We start from the raw sequence: 22,727 nt of genomic DNA, 5'->3' as shown, positions 1-22,727 counted from the left end.
GTGGACTGTGGACTCTGTCCTCTCTAGTGCACAACTCTCAAGAACTGGAAAACAAAGGCATAACTTCTAAGGAAAAGCATCAAAAATGGAGATGGGAGAGAAAGGTATTTTTATTGCCATTAAAGAAAATGTAAAAGCAGTGTAAGAATATAATTTGGAAACATATATCAGGAAAAGTAAATATAAACAATACTGTTATTACACAGATTGTTTGTATGCCTCACACACAACACACACACCCCCCTCAAATATTTTCCCTAACTTTGCAATTTAATGGTATATATAAGATGTCTAATCATGAATCCTATTTCAAAACAATATATTAACATTAAAGGAAGTAATCTGAGTTCCATCCCCTGTTCATCTAAAGAGACTAGAAAATGTGTAAAACAACCAGTAGTACATACTTCCAATAAAATATGGACAGAAGGACAGTCTAAAGCCTTAATTAACGTCTCAAGACTGGAATCCAAATCTTTTGTTTGAACCATTAGTTCTGCATATATTCATTTAAATATTATTTTATAGCAGTATCTGAGTAAAATATTCCCTTCAATTACTATTTCATAATCATTATGGCATTTATTACAAACATACATCTAACTTTCTAAGCAAGATTACCAATATGTGAAAAACAAAATGCAGTTCCACAATAATCTCTTTAGAACTGTGAGCTGTCACTTTTTAACTCAGATTAAACTATTTTCCCTATCGTTTACTTCTTCAGATACTGAAAGATGTGTTGCATATGCTTAACCACTAGGTAAAGCCTAACTAAAAAATACACACATTTTCTCAGACAATTGGATAACAAAAACAGGGCAGGCACAGTATTTATTAGCACTAATTGAAGCAGTTATACAATGTTCTTAGCACCTTATTACTGCATAAAACTAAGTTCCATTGTAAATGAACAGTTGCAAATTAAAGGTATGTGCTATATATCACAAAAAATTTTATTCAGTATTAGTTTTTTAAAAATATTTCATGTCCAACCAAAATAAAAGGAACTTGTGGCTTTAGGCATTGTTTATTCCATTTTTGAGACACAGTCTTGCTCTGTGGCCCAGGCTGGAGCCTGCAATGCAGGGGTACCACTGCTCACTGCAGCCTCAACCTCCTGGGCTTAAGTGATCCTCCCACCTCAGCTTCCACAATAGCTGGAACGCTAACCAGGTGTGTACCATCATGCCCGCCTAACTTTTTAAATTTTTTGTAGAGACGAGGTCTCACCATGTTGCCCAGGCTGGTCTTGAACTCCTGGGCTGAAGCAATTCTCCCACCCCAGCTTCCCAAAGTGCTGGGATTACAGGCATGAGCCACAGCATCCAGCAGTGGCTTTAGGTTTTTAAAGGCTCATAGAGCAATACAACAAAAGATACTAGGAGCCAACAAATCATCTACAAATCTTTAAAAATATATATACAGAAGAAGGTCCACCAGAAGAGACCAATGAGAAATTAATATAATCCTTACTGAAATCGATGAGAAACCTGCCATAGCCCTTACGCTGGTATTGAGGAAGAATCATTATACAGGAAACGTTGTACTTCTGTTGGCAGTGCTTTTCCTGGTGGAGAAAATACAAGTTTTAAAACAGGCTGGTAAAAGTGAATAATAATGCTAATTGTTAGGAAACAAAGACTAATGGCCAAAACCACAGCCCTGGTCCTTTGGGAATAGCAATATACATCAAGAAAAAAATACCCAACTGGGAGAAGATAGGACAATGTTAAGTCACTGCCATTACCCACAAAGCAACTATCTCAGGAGAGTAAAAATACAAAACAAAGCAATGCCATCAACAACAGTACATCAGTGCCTAAGGGGCAGCACTGGAATCTGGGTCCCAAACAATCTGCAAAGATACAAATGATGAATCAGTCAGTGTGCCACTCTAGAAGTGAGAAGACTCATCAATTACGTCAGAGTTTTCTTTTTCTCCTGCTCTGGTGCTACTCAGGGCAGTCCTATTAGTTTTATCTAACTTTACACAAAATAGTCATCTTTATAATTTTATAAATTAGTCAATATATTTTAAGTCATATTTAACCAATGAAGTAGCCTACTTAAAGAACTCTTATAAATGCTTACAAAAAGCCAGTACTTCCACTTAACTGTTTCATACACTTGGATTTTACCACTTAAGTAAAAGTATACCTTTTGTGTTGTCTGACTAGAAAAGAAACTTTGCCCTCTAAGCAAATGGAAGATTAAAAAAGAAATGTCCTTTAATCAAAATGCCTTCTTACTCGTATTTCTATGCCTAAAGTTCAAATTAGAAGAGAAGATTTAAGCTGACGCAGACAGAACTCAGAGAGCTAATGACTGTTTATTTCACAAGTTCCATGTTATTACCATGGGAAGAGAAGTCATTTTAAAACTTCCTCGTGAGTATTGCCAGCAGTCCATGCTCCTAGGAGAATACAGGTTGTTGAATGTTACTAGGCACCTTCTAGCACTTGGTAAATTTCCAAATATTCCTTCTATTCTTTCCAAACAGCTAGATAACACCTAGGAAGTGCTGCATGTTGTCCTGTCCCCAAGTGAGAACCAGCAAAAATTGTTTTAGATTTCCATATGATTTCAAACAAACTTTAAGCTGACATACTTACCTTAGAAAAGTAACCAACAAGGTGGCAGCCCTTGACATCATTCTGTGTTAGTACATAAAAAAGAAATGGCTCCACATCGTAATAGAGGGTTTTGTGATCAAGAAACAACTTTGCCAAGAGACACAGGTTTTGACAATAAATGGTACTCACATTCCCATCAACCTAGAGAAATAAGCAAAACAAAATAGTAAATAGATGGTCTCTTCAGTTCTAGAATAATACATATCGATTAAAAGCATTTCTAGATATCCACAGTCCAGCTTATGAGAAGGTGTCCATGACCAGAACACTATGGAACCTGGAAGCTAGCCTTTGAAATGGCAGTATTATGTTATCTGCTGTTTTAGGACAAGCAAATATATAAAATATGGTACCTTCAACAAAGCAGGAATAGCCAGATAAGGAGGTGATAATCTGGTTTTCAAATTGCAATTTTTGCTTTTATAAAAAGATGAATTGCAGCAATCCTTTCGATGGCAAGCTTTGTTTTCAAAGTATCTAACACAACGAAAGGTCTAAACGCAACCGTTCTAAAATACATTTATTATGTAAAATAAGATGTAACTATTTAGTCTAATCTGTGCCAGCAGCCTGAAGCAATGCAGTCTAACTACCATGATCAGGCTTACCCCCAGATGAAGCTACTTGAGGGGGTACTAACTACTGCCAAGCAGAAGCATCAAGTGGGTTCCCCAAGTTATCATGTGGCAAATGAGGCTCCACGCTGGCCAGGCTCAGAAGCACTCCGCTCTTTCATTCCTGGCAGCCTTGTCTGTATTCATGGAGTTGCCAGAGCTTTCTCTTTTATAAAAATGCCAATGGATGCCCACATTAGCACCCAAGACACTGGCATACTAACAGAACTCAACAATCCAGCTAAGTTAATATTCTCTTCAAACAGTATTTTATACCACACCCACCCCAGCTTCTCCCAGGTAGAGAGCTCCTCTATTGATCACTTAAAGTCTCAGGGAAGACCAAGAAAGTGAGAGACTGAGGAGATCCTGACAATCTGAAATTTTACTGTTAGACCACGTAACAGGGTACATAAGCAAGTAGTCAGTTAATACTTGGCATAAAGACCACACAACTGAGGATCAAGGGCACTACTACCAGCAATAGAGAATCAGACAGAACAGAGCACACATCATCATCATCATATTAAAATTTACTATTAAACAGATCTCTGTGAGATATTCCTTTTAAATAAGTGATAAAAATCCTTTCATTTAAATGCCATATTTCATAATTCTAAGATGTACTTTAATCACATCTTAATATGTACAAAATCAACTGGCATTTTATAATCAAATGAAGTTTTAAAAATTATAATTACCAGTATTTTTTCCTTTTTTGTGATACATAAAATAGTAAGATAATAGTAAGTTGCACAATAGATGTAATACAGGTGGCCCTATTTTTGAAATGGATGGGAAGACAACTACCTTACCTCAAAGACAGAAATATTATTCTTTCTGTAAATCTCATTGGCAGGAGGATGAAACCAACCACATTTCTTCATGTGCTGCTGCAGAATAGTTCTACTTTTCATATATTTTAAACAGAATTCACAAAGATACAATTTGGGCAGCCTGTAAATGATAAACAAAAAAGACAGGGTTTTGTATTTTAGAGAACTTTAAACTTTCACAATTGTCATCTTTTTGCCTCTCATTGCTACCCAGGTAACAGGCTAAAAAAAATTAAAACGGCATATACAAAAATACTGGATGGTAAAATGACAAAATATGTAATTCAAATAAATTACTGTATCCTGTCTCATATTTAAGTACTGAGATGAAAAGAAATAAAAAATTAATTTAGTTGCTATCAATTTGGATAGTTATGCTTAAAATATTACCCTAGAATTAAAGAAAATATTTGCTAAGTAGATTAACACAAACAAAAAACATTAATATGAGCAGCACTACATATATTTACTAAGCCTTACAGGTGACCTACAACTGCCAGACCACTTCCTGAATACTAAAAGGAAGAGGAAGACTGAGTCTCCCTATGTAGATGTAACGGGTGGCACCTCCCTCCATAACTGTTTTACTTACCTCTATTTACCTGTGTTCTCAATGACCAATTTTAACTTGTCATGGCATGAAGATAACAGAAGTAACACTACCTGAGTACAGTTTCACTTTGAGGGCTAAATATTACACTAAATACTTCCTACAATATGAATCTGAGAAACCTAAACAATTTTGTGTTTTTTAAAGAATTTTTATAAAATGATAGAGTAAAAAACAGTGACAGGCCACAAAGCTTTCCAAATTATGGTAAAGATAAATGCCAACTTTAAGGGCATCCAATCCAACTGTTAGATCTCAGCACAGAGACGTGAAAATAAAGTACCATTTATGTTAATTAGCTAGATTTAGTCATATTTCATAATGTATATATTTCAAAACATCATGTTGTATATGATAAATTATACAATTTTATCTATCAATTAAAAAACCAGAAAATATTCAATAAATGCTAATTACTTTTCTGGAAACAGAAGGGAGAGAGGAAGGAAGGAAAGATGGAAAAGAAAGTACAATTTATTTCCTAAAGTCTGTGATAGAAGGCCCAAAATTTTTAAAGCTGACATCAAAAGGAAAAAAATCTCTGAGAAAATTACTGTCAAGTCTTCTCTGGTAAATGATGAGTTCATGCCACTTCCTTGGAATGGCAAGATATACGGCATTTTACTGATAATTAGAAAAACAACAAACTTTAGTTAACCTTATTATGTGAAAAATAGTGAACTGAAAACAAGCATTATGATCTACTTTATTCCAATTTAGTTCTCCCTGAAAACATTTTAAAAGCCCCTTACTTTATTAGAAACAAGCCCACTGGGATGACATTGCTAATCTAAAGGAAATCATCTGGAAAAAAACTCCTGGAAAAACAAAATATTTCTAATAATAGCATAAACAACTGCAGTTCTCTCACTGAAAAAAAAAAAAAAATCTATCATATAGAAAGGACGTGAGACTACATGAAATGTTATGTAGTTAAGAAGATTATGAATACTCCTGGCTGCTTTTGGTGGTCTTGTTCCTGGTAGGACCTAGGTCTCAGCTATCAAACAGGCAGCTGTTATGGTGGTTTTGATCAACTGTACCATGAGGTGTCACCTCCACACTGGAAGTTTATTCTTAAGTCTGCCACAATGCTGACAACCCAGCCCATGGAATCGGGACTGTGCTGCAGCTGAGCGTGCTTCTCTCACTTCTAGGATGATGCAGTTATTATTCTAAGGAATTACTACAGTACCTTCTGGCCTTTTCTGTTTTGTTTTTGTTTTTAAACGGAGTCTCACTCTGTCACCAGGCTGGAGTGCAATGGCGTGACCTTGGATCACTGCAATCTCCACCTCCTGGGTTCAAGCGATTCTCCTGCCTCAGCCACCCGAGTAGCTGGGACTACAGGCGGGAACCACCATGCCTGGCTACTTTTCTTTTTGTATTTTTAGTAAAGATGGGGTTTCACCATGCTGGCCAGGATGGTATCCATCTCCTGACCCCGTGATCCACCCGCCTTGGCCTCCCAAAGTGCTGACATTACAGGTGTGAGCCACTGCGCCCAGCCCCTTCTGGCTTTTGAACATAGTCCAACATAGTAGTAGCAGTTTGTGCAGTCAACTTGCAGCAAATTTTTAATGTAACAATAAAAATTATACCAAATATTACTTAAATCTAAGATTATGGTACAAGCCAAGTGAGATCAAACTAGACACACATGTTACATGGAATAGCCTAGGCCAGCAGTTAATGGTGATGGCTATGTAGTAAGAGAGACGTGAGCTTCAAGTTCTGCCACGTATACACTGTACTGTCTAGGCCCAGGTCTGCAAAATTTAGATGGTAATATTCACCTCACAGAATTACACCAGAGATGCTTAGTCCAGTACCAAGCTCAATGGATGGTAATTACAGCTTGTTGTTATTTATGATTATTATTTGTATTCTCCTTTCATCAATTTTACTCAATAATTTAACAGCCGAAGGCATTAAGGATTCTATTTGGTTTCTTTTTCAGTAACTGGGATGATGAGAATAATCAAACTGGTTCTAGTGACAATCTCATAATCTAAGCATCAAATAAAGTCCGGAGGAGAATCAAAAGGCAGAGGAATCTTCTTAGGCTCCTCCATCACCTAGAAATCTGCCTCTTTAGGATCTCAAAACAAAAAAGTTACTATAAGCTAAGCTCTAAGCAGCATAGGAGCAGAGGGCATCCCATGATCACAATTTCTTTTGCCTTCATCCCATCTATGTCATGTTTTTAACGGCAGAGTAGGGTTTGCGATGAACCTGTCTCTGCCATGTGTGGGCACTACATGGCATTATGGCAGGAATTCATGGTTAAAACTCTGTTTTACACTCTACAATGTCTGAGGACTCGATCACACTGCTCCAAATGAAACAGTATTATTGTTTCACTGTTTTTGTTTTGTTTTTTAAAGACAGGGGTACAAGATGACTTAACAGACAATGCATACACAAATACTTGCATATGAAAGGATATTCCCTAAAGCATAATCCCACTTTCCAAAAGAGATTTTTCTTCTTGTGATCTTTGCATTTTTGTTTGCTCCAATTGCCCTGTTTTTGTATGTTACAGTGTTTAAAATCTTTAATAAGAAAATAATTTAAAAATAATTTAGCACAAAATAAATAGGCATTAACAAAATTAAGGATATAGGTTTATTATTTGGAAAATGTAAGATCTTTGAACATTTTAGTCACTGCAAGCTTCAAAGAATTCAAAACAGCTTAAGCTCTTTTAAATAAATATATGTAATTTTTTTAAAAAAAGGTAACCAAGAGAACTGTGAATGTAAAGATAGAAAAAAAAGCCTCCTCACACTTGTTTCTAATGAAAATCTCATCACAACAAAAGCTACATTTTCAAAGAATCCTTTTAATATCTTTCTTTTAAAAGACTGTAACAGTTTATGGTTCCATTCCCATCATTCTCTTGAAAAGTAAATGCTAGCCCTCTATTTCCATTCCTGAATCTATTTCCTCTGCCCACCTTGAGTAGACAAGGGGTCTGTGGTTTCTACAATCCCTGGAACAGTTGATAGATGTGTTGAACAAGCTTTCTTTTCTAAGTTGAGCACTCTTGCGATCTGGGCAGCTGGCAAAGAGTTCACTTAAAAAATGATCATAACAACTAATTTTAAACCTTATGAAGAAATTAATTACTTTGCATATTTCTTTCTTTTTTCTTTTCTTGAGACAGAGTTTTACTCTTGTTGCCCAGGCTAGAGTGCAATGGCGCGATCTTGGCTCACTGCAACCCTTGCCTCCCAGGTTCAAGTGATTCTCCTGCCTTGGCCTCCTGAGTAGCTGAGTACAAGTGCCCACCACCAAAGTGCCCACCACCACATCCGGCTAATTTTTTGTATTTTCAGTAGAGACGGGGTTTTGCCATGTTGGCCAGGCCGGTCTTGAACTCCTGACCTCACATGATCCATCTACCTCGGCCTCCCAGAGGGCTGAGATTACAGGCATATCCTTGGCATATTTCTTCTCTGTCATAAAAGACTGTGGCTATTTAGAACTCCTGAGGAATGAGTTATCCTGAACACCAAGTTCTGTAGGTAGCTGAGGAAGTTCCTGCCTTCTTTTAACATATATACATATATAATAATACGGAAATGCAAATACAATGTAACCTTCTCTTAAAGTCAGATTAATTGTTGTCAGCTCATGATACAGTATCTGCCTTAAATATATACACCACAGTGTTTGAGGCTAACTGATCCTACAGGAAATGACCCTCAATTGTTGTTTAATGAGCTTGTATGTTAGTTTCCTGGAGTTTTGCTTTTTTTTTTTTGTTAGTTGTCACTTTGAGGTCAGTGTCTGAGATAGCATTCTTACTCCTCTTTTTCTACTTCGAGTATAGACGAGGGAAGCAAGTTATTATATGGAAAGAAAAAGTAAAATGATAAATGAGTTCTACTAATTAGCCCTTTAACAACTATACTGGCCTATTCCTAGTTTCTTGAAAACAACCCATGTTGAGGCACTCGACATACTGTAAAGTACTAAATAAATTTTGCTAATATTTTGGACAGGCAATATTACTAGATAGGTGAAAACTTACATGATGAGAGTATCCTGAACATGTATTTAACTCACAAAGCACTGTGATGTATTATTTCTTGTACGGGTAACTGGGGCATAACTAGTATATAGATTAGAGAGCATTAATGTCACTACTACACTTCAATTAGCTAGTATTTAATTTTTTGATCTCATCTTATTTCATCTTTTAATTTTAACCATAAAGAAAAATAATAATAACTGACACTGTTGAACACTTACCATTTTCTAAGTGATTTACATGTTGTAGCTCATTAATGTTCTCAATATCCCCGTGAAGTATTCTTACTATCTCTGCTTTACAGATGAGGAAACAGAGAGTCACAGAGCAGTTGGGTAGCTTGTAAGGTCACACAGCTTATCAATTTCAGAGCTGAGTCATGAAACCAATTTAGCTCCACCAAGCTGGTGAGTGATCAATGTTTATTAATACATCTGGAAACCCAAGCTATGTATATATAATTTTATACCATTTGTCCAATTATTTCTGGGAAAACAAACCATTTACTATATTTGTCAAACTATAAATATTTAGATTAAAGGCTAATCAACTGAAAATTTATATATGAGTCTCTTTTTCAAAATTCTTAGTCATAAGAGTGAAGACAAATTTCTCTTTTGGAAGAAAAAAAAAAAAAAAAAAAAAAAAAGGCATTCCCCTTTTATTGTGACCATGCATTCAGGTTTCTGATTCTAAACATCAGTGTCTGAGAGGTTACAGAAAAGAACATCTAAAGCAAACTGAGATGAAGTGGCTGCCAAAGCTGCTGCTATTACAGACATTTAAGGGCTCCCAGTTTCCTCAAATGTAAAGGATAAAGTGGACTCCAACATCTTCGAGAGCCCCTCCAGTTCCAGACTTCTATGGATCTCAAAACAGAAGGTCAAGGGTCTCTCAAAACATACCTTGAGTATTCTTGAGGATATGGGGAGGAGTACCAGGTGTGAATTTCATACTTCCCAAACTCAATGACAGAGGGACAGCGGACTTGTGGATCAGGGGGACCAGTCACTCCAACTTTCTGTGCAGTCAAGAAATACATTCAAAAGTTAGCTAAATTAGACACACTGAGTTAACAACAAAAAAAAGTTCTGATTCTAAATGTTTTCTTCTCAGGATTCCAAAGGAGAAAAACAAAAACAAAAAAGGCCAGAAGCAAACACATTTTGAAATAAGTTATATTATTCCTTATATAGAGTACCTGGATAAAGAATAAAAATGCTAATCAATCTCTTAGACCAAATGCATTTGGTGTCACTGCAGTTCCACATTTAATAATACTAAGAATATTTTCCTCAACTAAAGTCACTCTTCATGACTTGATATTAAAGAGAAACTGCTGATACTTGATGATATAAGTTAAAGAATAATTTACAGGTGAGGGAGGGGGACACTGCATATTTGCCGAAGTCCTACCACGCTGTCTCCGCTGACAGCAATGGAGAGGCCCTACTGAACACGTAAGCACACAAAGAAAAGGATGATTTTCTAGTTTGGGGAAGTAGGCATTTAAGAGAAATATAAAAAGAATCTGACAAAATAAGTATCAAGAGAGTTTTCAATTCATTTCATACTATGCCTAAAATTCCCTTCATCAATAGCTCTGCATATATTTGACCAAAGAAAAAGATACTGCGTTATATTTAGATCTTCTCTTTTTCCTACCTTCTCTTTACAATGAAAACAATCTCTGCGCCCTTCATCCCTGCAATAATCTGAACTATACTATCCAAACAGAGAATAACTTTTAAAGCCTTTATGACTTGCCTGACTTCCAGATCAGCAATTCAAACCTAAGTACATATTGCTCAAGACAATAAAGGCTGTCAAGGGTCTTAACACCTTAACTCAAGGGCAACATGACTCGCTCTGCACCCAGTCTAGCAACAGATGCACAGACACACTTGTGTCCACGTGTGTGTGTGCAGATTTATCATGGATGCTCTACAAATACTGACAAGAAAAAGGCAAAGTTAGAGTTCAGTCTAACCCAATATAAGTATTAATACTCTTCCCCAAAAGGACAACTGAAACTTATCCTTCAATTTAATGCTTTAAAGACCACTAAGAGATTACTAAAAATCCCCTGTTGGAGCATGCAGACATGCACACACATTTTATAACAAAACTAAAAAGAACAGAGATTTTTCTTCACTGGTTTTACATAAATTCGTTTCTAAGAAAGAGGCCTCTTCACCATAACTCATTTGAGAACTCTCTGGTCTTTCTAACCACTCTCTTTCATAAAAGGCCAAGGGACTTAAGGGACTTATCTCAGGTTTCATACTGGAATATAGCCAAGTGAAACCTCAAGCTCTTCCTTAGATACTGCAAAACAAAAGACAAACATCTGTTCGTGGAACGAACTGTGTTGTAACACCAACAAGTATTGGGGCCCCTCCAAATACAAAAACAAAAACAATAAAGAATACATAACACAGGGTTAAAATAAGATTTTTTTCATTTCTCAACACCCAAACAGAACTTTATAATAAGATTTTTTAAAGGCTGCTCTTCAAACTATATTCCAGAATCAACTATTCTAACTCATAAAGTAGTATCTTTTCATCCATCTTCACAACTCAAAGGAATAACAACAGTATAGGAAACTTTCAAAATAACCAAATACCAAAAACCAACTCTAACTTCCCAAGGCAAGGATCAGATGGGAAGCCCGAAAGCTGAAGCCATGCACCTGCTGCGGCACTGCCTGTTGTTGGAGGGCGTTCCCATCAGCTGCCCACCGCTCTTCTAGGCGGATGTCCGATGTGAAAGTGGATATCCAGTTCCAGTACAGTTGTTTGCACATCACCACAACTATACACGTCTGTCCAGAATGGGACCTGTGTTAAGTTCCCTCTACCAACACCCACCCTTCACCTTTGCACCGCGAAACGCTCCTCCTGCACATGTGCTCATGCGCAAGACTGCCTCCACTCCCAGCTCCCCTGAGCAAGCTTCCATAGCAAGGGTGTTTCCTTTTAGGAAGTGTTAGAAATTAGCAAGGCTCTCTACACAGGGAGGAAGAAATGGCTACATGGAAACCACTCATTCCAGTCCTAGCCAAAATCAGACTGCAACAACTGAACTACAAGGTTACCTTTGCTAGGTTATTTTTATTTTAAAATTTCGGCCAAAGTATATTTTCATTAAACATGTGATTTTAAAAAGCAGCAGGTATCTAATATAATCAAGGGCACAAAATATATTTAAATGTTTAACTCAAGTTCTGCCACTTTATATCCTCATTTCAATATCTGAAATTCTTTAAAAGAAGACATATGTTCCAGGCCAGAATTGACCTTTTAATCAAAAGTAACTAACGGGGGGTGGCGGATTAAATGCACTAGTAATTGGACTAAACCAAAAGAAAACTTTATGCCTATTTCTAGGTAACAAAGCTTTTATTACCACCAGTTTATATGAAAAAATTATTATTCTTCTACGAAAAATTAAGCTTCCGTTAAATGACTCATCTAATTCCAATTTCTAACATGAAAAATGGCCATTCTTGCAGTACCCCCAATTCTGGATCTGGTAGGGACACCAAAATTGTCTAAATAATTTAACAATTTCTGTAAACACAGAGCTGCTGCTTTCCCCCATCTGTCCATTAGAGTGCTCCCCCTTGCCCCTTTCTCTCTATTCACCACAGGGGAGCAATGTTTTGAGGAGTAGGAGGGGGGTACCCCTTTATTATCAGTGTGAGGGTGGGAAACGTGGAGAGAAGAGATGTCTTTCTGGCATTTGAACACTTTCCCACAGAAACACTATAGTAAGTAATTCCATTCATTAGGGATTGAAAGTTACATGATGAAAGAGGTATGTTAAGAATGAATTCACATGCTCCACAACAGAGAGGGCATGAATTTAAGGACTAGAGAGAATCAGTGTTTGTGGAGCACCTACTGTGCTAGACTCTGAGCTAAGCTTTACATCGTTACATCCTTTGGTTCCCACGATCCACCCCTCAAAGTAAAAAACGATATGTTCACTCTGCAGATGGTAAAACAAGCCTCAGGGAGGTTAAGAGGCAAAAGTACCGGGGCAGGAACAGGGAGTGAAGAATAACGACAGAAAAGAATGACATGGGTAGAGACATGACAGAAGTAGACACAGCCCTCAACTAATTCCTCCCTAAATTCCCAAAGTTTGTGCATAAACTTTTAAAAACTGGAACTTGGTTTTCTAAATAAATGAAGCTACAAGTCCACAAACTCTTAACCTAAAACCCTTGGACTGGAGTAGAATGTTTTAGAGTTCTGAATTTTTCTGATTTTACAGAATTATGAGGACATATATGTGCATAGCCCCAGTAGGATTTGGGGCAGCACTCCATAATCAGACACACTAAAATTTCCTTAACAAGGCATATGAATATTCACATTAACTAGCATAAGTAAGACATACAAATAGTCTCACATCAGTTCAGATCATGTTTTGCCAGTAACTCAGTTCAGATCAAGTGGTACCTTATTGCGAAATGAGTTGGAAAAAAATTTCTTTTCATTCTCCAAAGAAGATATACAGATGGCCAAAAAGCTCATGAAAAGAAGCTCAATATCACTAATAATTAGGGAAATGCAAATCAAACCACAATCAGATACTACTTCATACCCATTAGGATGGTTATTATTTTTAAATACGAAACAAAACACCAGAAAATAATAGATGTTGGTGAAGACGTGGAAAAATCAGATACCTTGTCCTATTGCTGGTGGGAATATAAAATGGCACAGCTGCTGTGGAAAACAGCATGGTGATTCCTCAAAAACTGAACAGAATTACCACATAATCTAGCAATTCTGCTGAGTATGGACCCAAAGAGCTGAAAGCAGGGGCCCAAACAGATATTTGTATACTCATGTTCATAGCAGCACTATTTACAACAGCCAAAAAGTGGAAATAACCCAGTATCCATCGACAGAAGAATGGATAACCCAAAAGTGGTACATACATACAATGGAATATCTCCAGCCTTAAAAACAAAAGCGATTCTGACACAGGCTAAAGTACAGAACCTTGAGGACATTATGCTAAGTGAAACTGCCAGACACAAAAGGACAAATATTGTATAATTCTACTTATGATACCTACAGAAGTAAAATTAATAAAGGCAGAAGACAGAATGATGCTTACTGAGACAGGGAGTATTGGGAGTTGTTTAGTGGGTACAGAGTTCCAGTTTTGCAAGACAAAAAAGTCCTGGAAATGGATGATGGTGGTGATTGCACAGCAATGTGAATGTTTTTAATGCCACTGAACTGTACACTTAAAAATGATCTGGTTAAAATAACTTTTTTGTTATCTATATTTTACCACAATTATTTTTTTCAAGTTTTCAGGGGTCCTTAGAATTCAGGATTGTGGATATTGTGACCTATATAAAGAGTAATACCCAGCTAAGATATAAAAGCTCAGGACACAATATACTACTTACTATCTTTCCTTTCTCCTGAGCCTTTTTGCTCTACACTCAGATTTCTCTTTATCCATCTCCTTTGCTAGTTCTTTTACAATTAAATGTGGACAAAAATCTAGAATCCTGCCCTCAGCCCTCTTATCTTTTCTCGCTGGAGGACCCCCAATCCAGTGCTCCTATCAGCTTTCCACTCTCCCCACGCCCTCCTATCTCTCTACACAGCTAATCTTGATTCTAAGGTCTTTCCCTAAAACTCCACCCTCTGCATAGACCTTTAACTTCCTTGTTTTCTTCTAATTTAACAACAAAATCCTAACCCCTGTTAAATTCAACTCTTCACACAATCTAAGTTATTACCTCAATGTGAACATGAGTGGTGAAAAACAGAGAATCATGCTACCCAGTCTCATATGATGCTCCTACCCACAAACCTCAAGCGGGCCCTGATGCTTCCTACTCCATTCACTCTCCTGTTCTGAAAGACAAATGCATCCTTTCTCCTCTGCTCAAGTCTCCAACACTGCTTACTCCATCTTCACTTTCAGCCAATGCTTTTGCTTCCTACTGCACTAAACTGAACAAAATCAAAAGAAAACTTGCACATTTTTTTCCACCCACATCTGTCTGCCTCCACCATTGTGCCACACGTCCTGCCTTTCACCAACACTATGGATAGACTGTCTGAGCTACTGAGCCCATGGCTTCCGCTTGTGCATGAGACATCTTCTGCTCCTTATCCAAAGACATCATCCAATAGTTTCCCTCTTCGGCATCATCAGCTTTCCCTGTACCAGGGCATTCCAACAGCATACAAACAGCTTTTACTCCTTCCATAAAAAAAAAAAAAAAAAAAAAAAAATGGTGCGGGGGCCAGGCCTACAATCCAACACTTTGAGAGGCCAAGGCAGACGATTCACGACGTCAAGAGATCATGACCATCCTGGCCAACATGGTGAAACTCCATCTCTACTAAAAATACACAGATTAGCTGGGCTGGTGGCATGTGCCTGTAATCTCAGCTACTCAGGAGGCTGAGGCAAAAGAATCGCTTGAACCCAGGAGGCGGAGGTCACAGTGAGCCAAGATCATGCCACTGCACTCCAGCCTGATGAGAGAACAAGACTGTCTCGAAAAAAAGAAAAAAAAGGATATCTTCTTTAGCTCTCACAGCTCTACCCAACTCTCCCTTTCTCTCCTCCTAATTACTGTAAAATAACTCAAAAGAATAGCCACATACTACTACTAGGATCAATTTCTCCTTCCATTCTTTCTTGAACTCACTCCAATTATCTTTTTACTTTTCCCTGTCCCAATCACGGAAACAGTTTCTCAAGATTACTTCCTTGTTGCTAAGCTGAACAGTCAATTTTCAGTTCTCACCTTATTTGGTCTATCTGCAGAATTTAAAAACTGATCCTTCCTTCTTGCAACACAATCTTCATGAACTAACCTTCATGGTTTTTCCTACTTCACAGGCCATTCCTTCCCAGTTTCTCCAATCTCTAAAGGCTGGAATACCCTAGAACTCAAAGTTCTTCTCTTCTCCCTAGTCTCATTTAAAAAAAAAAAAAAACAACAACAAAACAACCTACTTCCTGGTGAGTCCTGAATTGAAACTTTCAGCCCAGGCCTGTTCTTTGGACTCCAGAGACACATACCCCACTATCTACTTGATATCCCCTCTTGAACTGTCTCATAAGCATGTCAAGTTTAACACATCCAAAATCAGACTCCTAAATCTTTTCCCCAGAGGTGTTCTTCCTGTTTCCCCATTGTCTTTGACTCCCTGCTTTCACAATGCATCAACATATCCCAATGGGTCTACCTTCAAAACATAACTGGAATTCCAATTCCACCACTACCACCATGATCCAAAAACACCACATCTCTTACTTACTTCAACAATTTTAAGAGTCTCCCAAAGTTCTCCCTGCTTCTATACTGCCCTCTTCAATCTACACAGGAGCCAGAGTAATCCTGTTAAAACTGAAGTCATTCTTCTGCTCAAAACCCTCCCAGGGTTCCTATCTCATTCAGAGTAAAAGTCAAAGTCCTTACAACAGCCAAGAAGGCCCTACAAAAGCCCATCCTTCCATTACTTTTCTGTCCTTGTCATCTGCTATTTTGAGCCTTACTTACTTAGCTCTAATCACATTGGCCTCCTTGATTATACCAAACACAAATCATGACTCAGGGTCTTTGCATTTCCTGTTCCTCAGCCTGGAATGCGATTCTCCCAAATACCTATATGGTTCATCCCCTCACCTCCTTCAGTTTTTGCTAAATGTCAGAAAGACAGTCCTCAACCCACCAATTTAACATTGCACGCATTAATCCTCTCCCTCTGAATTCTCCCTCTTCCTTCCCTGCTTTTACTACATAATACTACCACAGGAATATCATTTATTTTATCCCATTCCAACCCAAACTAAACTGTAAGCTCCCAAGAGTAAGGATTTTTTTTTTTTTTAATGTTTTGTTCACTACTAAATCTCTAGTGCTTGGAACATGGTAACCAGTTCTCACTAATATTTATTATTAAATATTATGTATGATAAAAACTTTATCAACAATCACGTGTGCTAATAACATTGCAAATCTCCTACTCAAGATCTCCTGTATATACATGTACACAACCATCTACCAAAGTTCTCCATTTTAGATTTCACACAATTCCATAACTATGTAAGCATGGTCTCATCTTCCATCTAGATAAGCTCCTCTTCCTATATACCTACATTTAATACCATCATCTACTCCAAACAGAACACTAGAAGACCTACTTGGTTCTGCCCTCTCCTTCTATCCTAACTCCCAATCCAATAGCAGTCTTTTCCATTCTATCTTAAGTCTTTCTCAAAAAGATTATCTATGTCTCCTGTCTATCTCTTCTACTTTCATTTAGGCCCTAGTCACTTATCATTTTGACTGTTGTAATCATCTGACTGGTTCCTTGCTCAGGTTTTCTTCAATTCATTGATCACAATATCACCAGAGTTGAGTTTCTAAAATGCAAACATGTCATCCACTTTTTAAAAATTCTTTTGCAGTTCCTCAAGAGCTATTTAACTACTATTTAACTACTTTAAAGAGCTACTTTACCTGCAAGATAAAGCACAAACTCCTTAATATGAAACACAAAATCTTCACGATCTAATACCTTTCTAATCTCATCTCTTGTTTGAACTCCAACCAACTACATACAGCTCCAAAATTTCAACAAGATTTCTCATCCAAACTTCCTTCTAGAAATGCCTTCTCACTCTTCTCCAATAAGCTCTTACTCATCTCTTCAACACCCTACACAAATGTTACCTCCTTTAAAGACTTAAAATTTTAGTTAAAATGAAAAAACATCCCTAGATGTCTTCCTGTTCAGTCTTACTTCATCTTATGTGTATCTCCATAGTAATATTATTTCATAACTTAAACAGTTAAGAGTTAAGGTCATAGAGTCAGAATACCTGGGTTCAAATATTGACTCTGATACTTAGCAATTTATAACTCTAGGTAGAATAATCCTTCTAATGTTTCCTTCTTCACTTGTAAAATGAGGCCAAGTAAGTAATAAATTTGCATTAAATGAAACAAATTGATATATAATGCTGAATACAGTACTTGGTATATAGTAAGAGGCTTTCTATTACTAACCACATGGCTTTAATTATTCATTTATACAGTAGTCCCCCTTTTCCACCCACCAGGAATACCCTGTTCCAGAACCCACAGTCAATGCCTGAAAATTGCAGTTAGTATTAAATGCCACACAAGTTGAGTATCCCTAATCTGAAAATCTGAAACCTGAAATGCTCCAAAATCTGAGCACTAATGATACTCAAAAGAAATGCTCATTAGAACACTGCAGATTTTGGATTTAGGATGTTCAACTGCTAAGTAGATGACACAAATATTTCAAAATCTGGAAAAAAAAATCGAAATCCAAAACACTTTGGGTCCTAAGCATTTTGGATAAGGGATATTCAACCTGTATATACTATGCTTTTTCCTATACATACACACGTACCTATGACAACATTTAATTTATAAATTAGGCATAGTAAGAGATTAACAATAACTAAAAATAGAACAATTACAACAATGTACTATGACAGAAGTTACGTGATTGTGGTCTCTCTCAAAACATTCTATCGTACGGTATGCACCCTTCTGATGATAACGAGAAGAGGAGGAAGAAATGATGATAGTAAAATTCAGACCTTGGTTAACCAAGGGTAATTGAAACCATGGTAAGCAAAACCACAGATGAGAGGGGGATTACTGTTAAGTATAAGAGATAGGGAGATTATTGGCCCATCAGATCAACAAATATTTGAGGACCTACTACATGCAAGTCACACTGTGCAGATGATATAGAAAACATAGTATCTGCCCATAAAGGAGTTATAAGACAGGCAGTCCTTATTTTTTATGGTACTGTGTTAAAGGAAACATGTACACATCGGAATTGTGTCCTTCCTTCTGAGGTGACATATTTGACCTTAGTTCTGATATGCATGGGTTTTTTGTGTGTTGTAATAGAACTTTATTTATGAACACTGACATTTTTCACATGTCCCTAAATATTCTTTTTATTTCTGTCCAACTGTTTAAAAACATTAAAACCATCCTTAGCTTGCAGGTCATACAAAACTGGCTGTGGATGGGACTGGGCCATGGGCCATATTTTGCCAACCCCAACACAGATAAAGCAGTTTCTAAGCTGTATCTATGCTCTCAAAAACGACTTTCTGCATTATCTTTATGATTCTTTTTATCATTCAAAACATCCTCTTATCTAGCCAAGATGAACTTTCCCAACTGGCTTCAAACCACTTTCTTTATTACAGTGTCAGAGAATCTGGAAGTCATCTTTGATCATCTCCTGTTCCTTCAGGCTATCTTAGTTCAACAAGCAGGAGTTTCAGTTAACATTACACCATGCAAAGCAAGGAATGCCTGGAGTTTAGTTTGAGATAAAACAGAATGGAACATCTGTTGGGCAATGATAAGTAATACGTTGAATTACTAGTATTCAGCTGGATTTTGGAGGGTTTTGAAAGCTAGTAACAAGATGTTAGCTTTGGCATGATAGGATTTTAAGGCACCCCCATGACATCTTTTTGCTGCTGTTTAAGTGATTTCTCCTTGATAATGCTCAAAGTAGGGATGAGAAGTTTGGTGTGTTAAGGCATTTACCCATTAAATATAAGTCACATATTAAAGGCTGCATAGATGCATTTTTAGTTCATTGAATAATTCAGCACAACTTTAAGTACTTATTAAGATAGTAATTAGGACCCTAGGAGCTAGAAAAAGCTAGCACAGTTCAAATCCTCGGCTGAGTCACCTTAGCTGAGCAAGTCACGATTAGGTTTGTTGAAAAGATTAAACAAGTTGATATTTGCTCAGCATTCAGAGCACTACGCCATTCATGCAGTGAGTGCCAGATAAACATGAGCTTCTGCTTGCTATCTCAGTGGCAGGTTCTTGGACTACATAGATAAGCAGATAATATGTCTCTGCCCTCCTGCTGGAATTATTTACAGGAGTCTCCCCTTATCCTCAGCTTTGCTTTCATAGGTTACCTGTCGTCAACTTCAGTGCAAATTTTATCTCATCAGAAGGGTGAGTACTGTACAACAGTAAAAGTACTCACCATCAGAAGGTGAGTATCTTATTGTACTGTTGTACAGTACTCACCCTTCTGATGGTGAGTACTGTACAACAGTACAATAAGATATGCAGAGAGAGAAAGAGACCACATTCACATAACTTTTATTACAGTGTATTGTTAAAAATTGTTATTAATATTTTATTATGCCTAATCTATAAATTAAACTTTAGCATAGGTATGTATGTATAGGAAAAAACACAGTACAGTACATACAGGGTTCAGTACCGTCCACAGTTTCAGGCATCTACTGGGATCTTGGAGCATATCATTGGTGGATAAGCGGGGACTCCTATATGGTAGTCATTTCTTTCTCAAAGCTGAAGTTAATGTTGTTTACTCCATCTGATAAGCCCTACTTCTGTCCATTTACTTAAATCCTCATCATTCCTTAGGCCTGCTGCTTCTGTGATCATCTCAGACTGCACCAATTCTCACACATCTTAGTATACTGTGAACATCGGAGACAAGCCTGAATCATTTAATAGAGCAATGCATTACATTTCACTGGTACTCTAAGCACCTGCCGTGTATCTTCCTATGCACCTTTACCTACCTGCATTTAGCACATGCCTAATGATTTTGCTACCCCCATAAGATCCTGCATACAGAATAATGTAGGATGTTCTTGTGATTAAGAGTACAGAATTGAAAGTCACACAGGCCTAAGTTTTCATTTTCATTTTGACTCCACTGCCACTAACATAAAAACTTAAGAGGAAGTCACTGAACTAAAAGTGTTGGTTTTCTCATATGTAAAATGGGGATAACACACTTACATCATAGGGTTAATAAAGTTGTTGAACATAGCTTACTGTATTTTTTTTTTTTTTTTTTTTGAGACGGAGTTTCACTTTTGTTACCCGGGCTGGGGGGCTCACGAGGGATCTAGATCGAGACCATCCTGGTCAACATGGTGAAACCCCGTCTCTACTAAAACTACAAAAAATTGGCTGGGATTACAGGCACGCGCCACCATGCCCAGCCAATTTTTTGTAGTTTTAGTAGAGACGGGGTTTCACCATGTTGACCAGGATGGTCTCGATCTCTTGACCTCGTGATCCACCCGCCTCGGCCTCCCAAAGTGCTGGGATTACAGGCTTGAGCCACCGCGCCCGGCCAGCTTACTGTATTTTTAATAATGATTTAACTCTTCATGCAAAGAAGAAATTTTAATAACCTACAAAGATTTCAAAAATGCTCTGTAACTTTCCAGAACCACACAAAACCCAAAGGAATCCTTCAAAATCAGAAAGCATTAAAATTCGTATGAAAAGATAATGTGCTCTTTGATATTTTATGTAAAAATCATTCTATATATTTCAAGAAGGCTGTCATGCTCCACTGGAATGAGCTGAATACAAATGCTTCTTTCTACTGAAAGAGGCTTGTAAGAAAAATTATTTCTCCAAGCTCTTAAGATTATAGTTGAAATAAAATTCTAGAACAAAAACCTATACTACTAATTGTTTTATGCTTCCACTTTTGTGTTCACAAGTGGCTCTTTTTCATGGAACTGTACATTGTATAGCCAATGATGGAACACAGTACTAGGCAAACTACATCCACACTTCCACTACTGCCTGCAATAATTTTTTTAAAAAATCAAAACCAATGGGCGCGGTGGCTCATGCCTGTAATCCTAGCACTTTGGGAGGCTGAGGGAGGTGGCTCACCTGTGGTCAGGAGTTTAAGACCAGCCTGGCCAACACGGTGAAACCCCATCTCTACTAAAAATACAGAAATTAGCTGGGAGTGGTGTTATACACCTGTAGTCCCAGCTACTTGGGAGGCTGAGGCAGGAGAATCGCTTGAACCCAGGAGGTGGAGGTCGCAGTGAGTCAAGATTGCACCACTGCACTCCAGCCTGGGTGACACAGCGAGACTCTGTCTCAAAAAAAAAAAAAAAAAAAAAAAAAAAAAAAAAGTCAAAACCAATTAATAGCTGACTCTTTTTGAAAAAATCTTGCTAAACATTTCAATTATCTTTGACTTAATGTTCCACGCAAAGTTTAATTATTTTCAATATAGTCCCTTCCAGAGTATAAGCTCTAAGAGAATAAAAATTATGTCTTTGTGATAACCCCTACACATAACATAGTTTCTAGAACACAGCAGGCACTCAATATACAATGGGTTATTAGTTGGATGGATTCTAATATTAATTGCTTCCTCATTTGTCTTTTGCTCGTGCTGCTGTAAGACTACCAAAGACCCTGTAATAAAATACTCCTGCAAAATTTTTGAAACACAGGTTCAAGCAGCTTCTAAGCTATACCTATGCTCTCAAATACGACTTTCTGCATTGTATTTATGAATCTTTTTAATGTTCAAAATGTCCTCTTACCTAGTCAACTTTCCCAACTGGCTTCAAACCACTTTCTTTATTAAGTTAGAGAACGTGGAAGTCATCTTTGATCATCTCTTGTTCCTTCAAGCTAAACATTAAACCCATCACTAAGTTCTGCTGATTCCATCTCCAAAATATATCTAAATCCATTCACTTCTCTCCCATTTCTAGCACCACCCCTCTAGTCCTAGCTAGCACCTTATATCATCCTGATCACTGGAAAAGCCCACAAAGTGGTTTCCGAGCTTCCAGTCTTAATTCCAAACCACTCTTCATGTAGTGGCTGAGAAAAACCAATTTTTAATAAAATTGATCCTGCTGTTTCCTTGCTAAAAACCATTCAATGGCTTCCCAATGCAATTATGATAAAAACTCCAATCCTAACTTCTGACCTCGGTCTATTTCCCCAGCTTCACCTGGTGTGACTCTTTTGTTCACTGAACCTGAGTTACACTGAACTTTAGTTCCTCAAATTTATCAACTTCTTTCACTCCTTAGACGTTTATATAGGCAGTCTCCTTGTCTCTGTAATATTATTCTCAAGCTCTT

At 37.4% G+C, this 22,727-nt stretch overlaps 1 protein-coding gene across 4 annotated transcripts in view; it reads right to left on the bottom strand.

Annotated features, from left to right (window-relative positions):
- Nucleotides 1-22,727, bottom strand: part of KAT6A (lysine acetyltransferase 6A) — a 115,213-nt gene that overhangs the window by 15,343 nt on the left and 77,143 nt on the right. For all 4 annotated transcript variants that reach the window (XM_032288088.1, XM_032288086.1, XM_032288087.1 and 1 more), the window contains 4 exons: nucleotides 9,641-9,756; nucleotides 4,066-4,207; nucleotides 2,616-2,777; nucleotides 1,477-1,570 (listed from right to left, as the gene is read on the bottom strand). In XM_032288088.1, coding sequence (XP_032143979.1) covers nucleotides 1,477-1,570; nucleotides 2,616-2,777; nucleotides 4,066-4,207; nucleotides 9,641-9,756 — 514 coding nt within the window. The remainder of the gene's footprint in view (nucleotides 1-1,476; nucleotides 1,571-2,615; nucleotides 2,778-4,065; nucleotides 4,208-9,640; nucleotides 9,757-22,727) is intronic.

Source organism: Sapajus apella, unplaced genomic scaffold, assembly GCF_009761245.1.
Source record: "Sapajus apella isolate SASKATOON/1434 unplaced genomic scaffold, GSC_monkey_1.0 scaffold21, whole genome shotgun sequence".
Taxonomy (NCBI): domain Eukaryota; kingdom Metazoa; phylum Chordata; class Mammalia; order Primates; family Cebidae; genus Sapajus; species Sapajus apella.
Note: the sequence above shows the minus strand (reverse complement) of the source record. Positions and strands in the feature narration are given on the sequence as shown.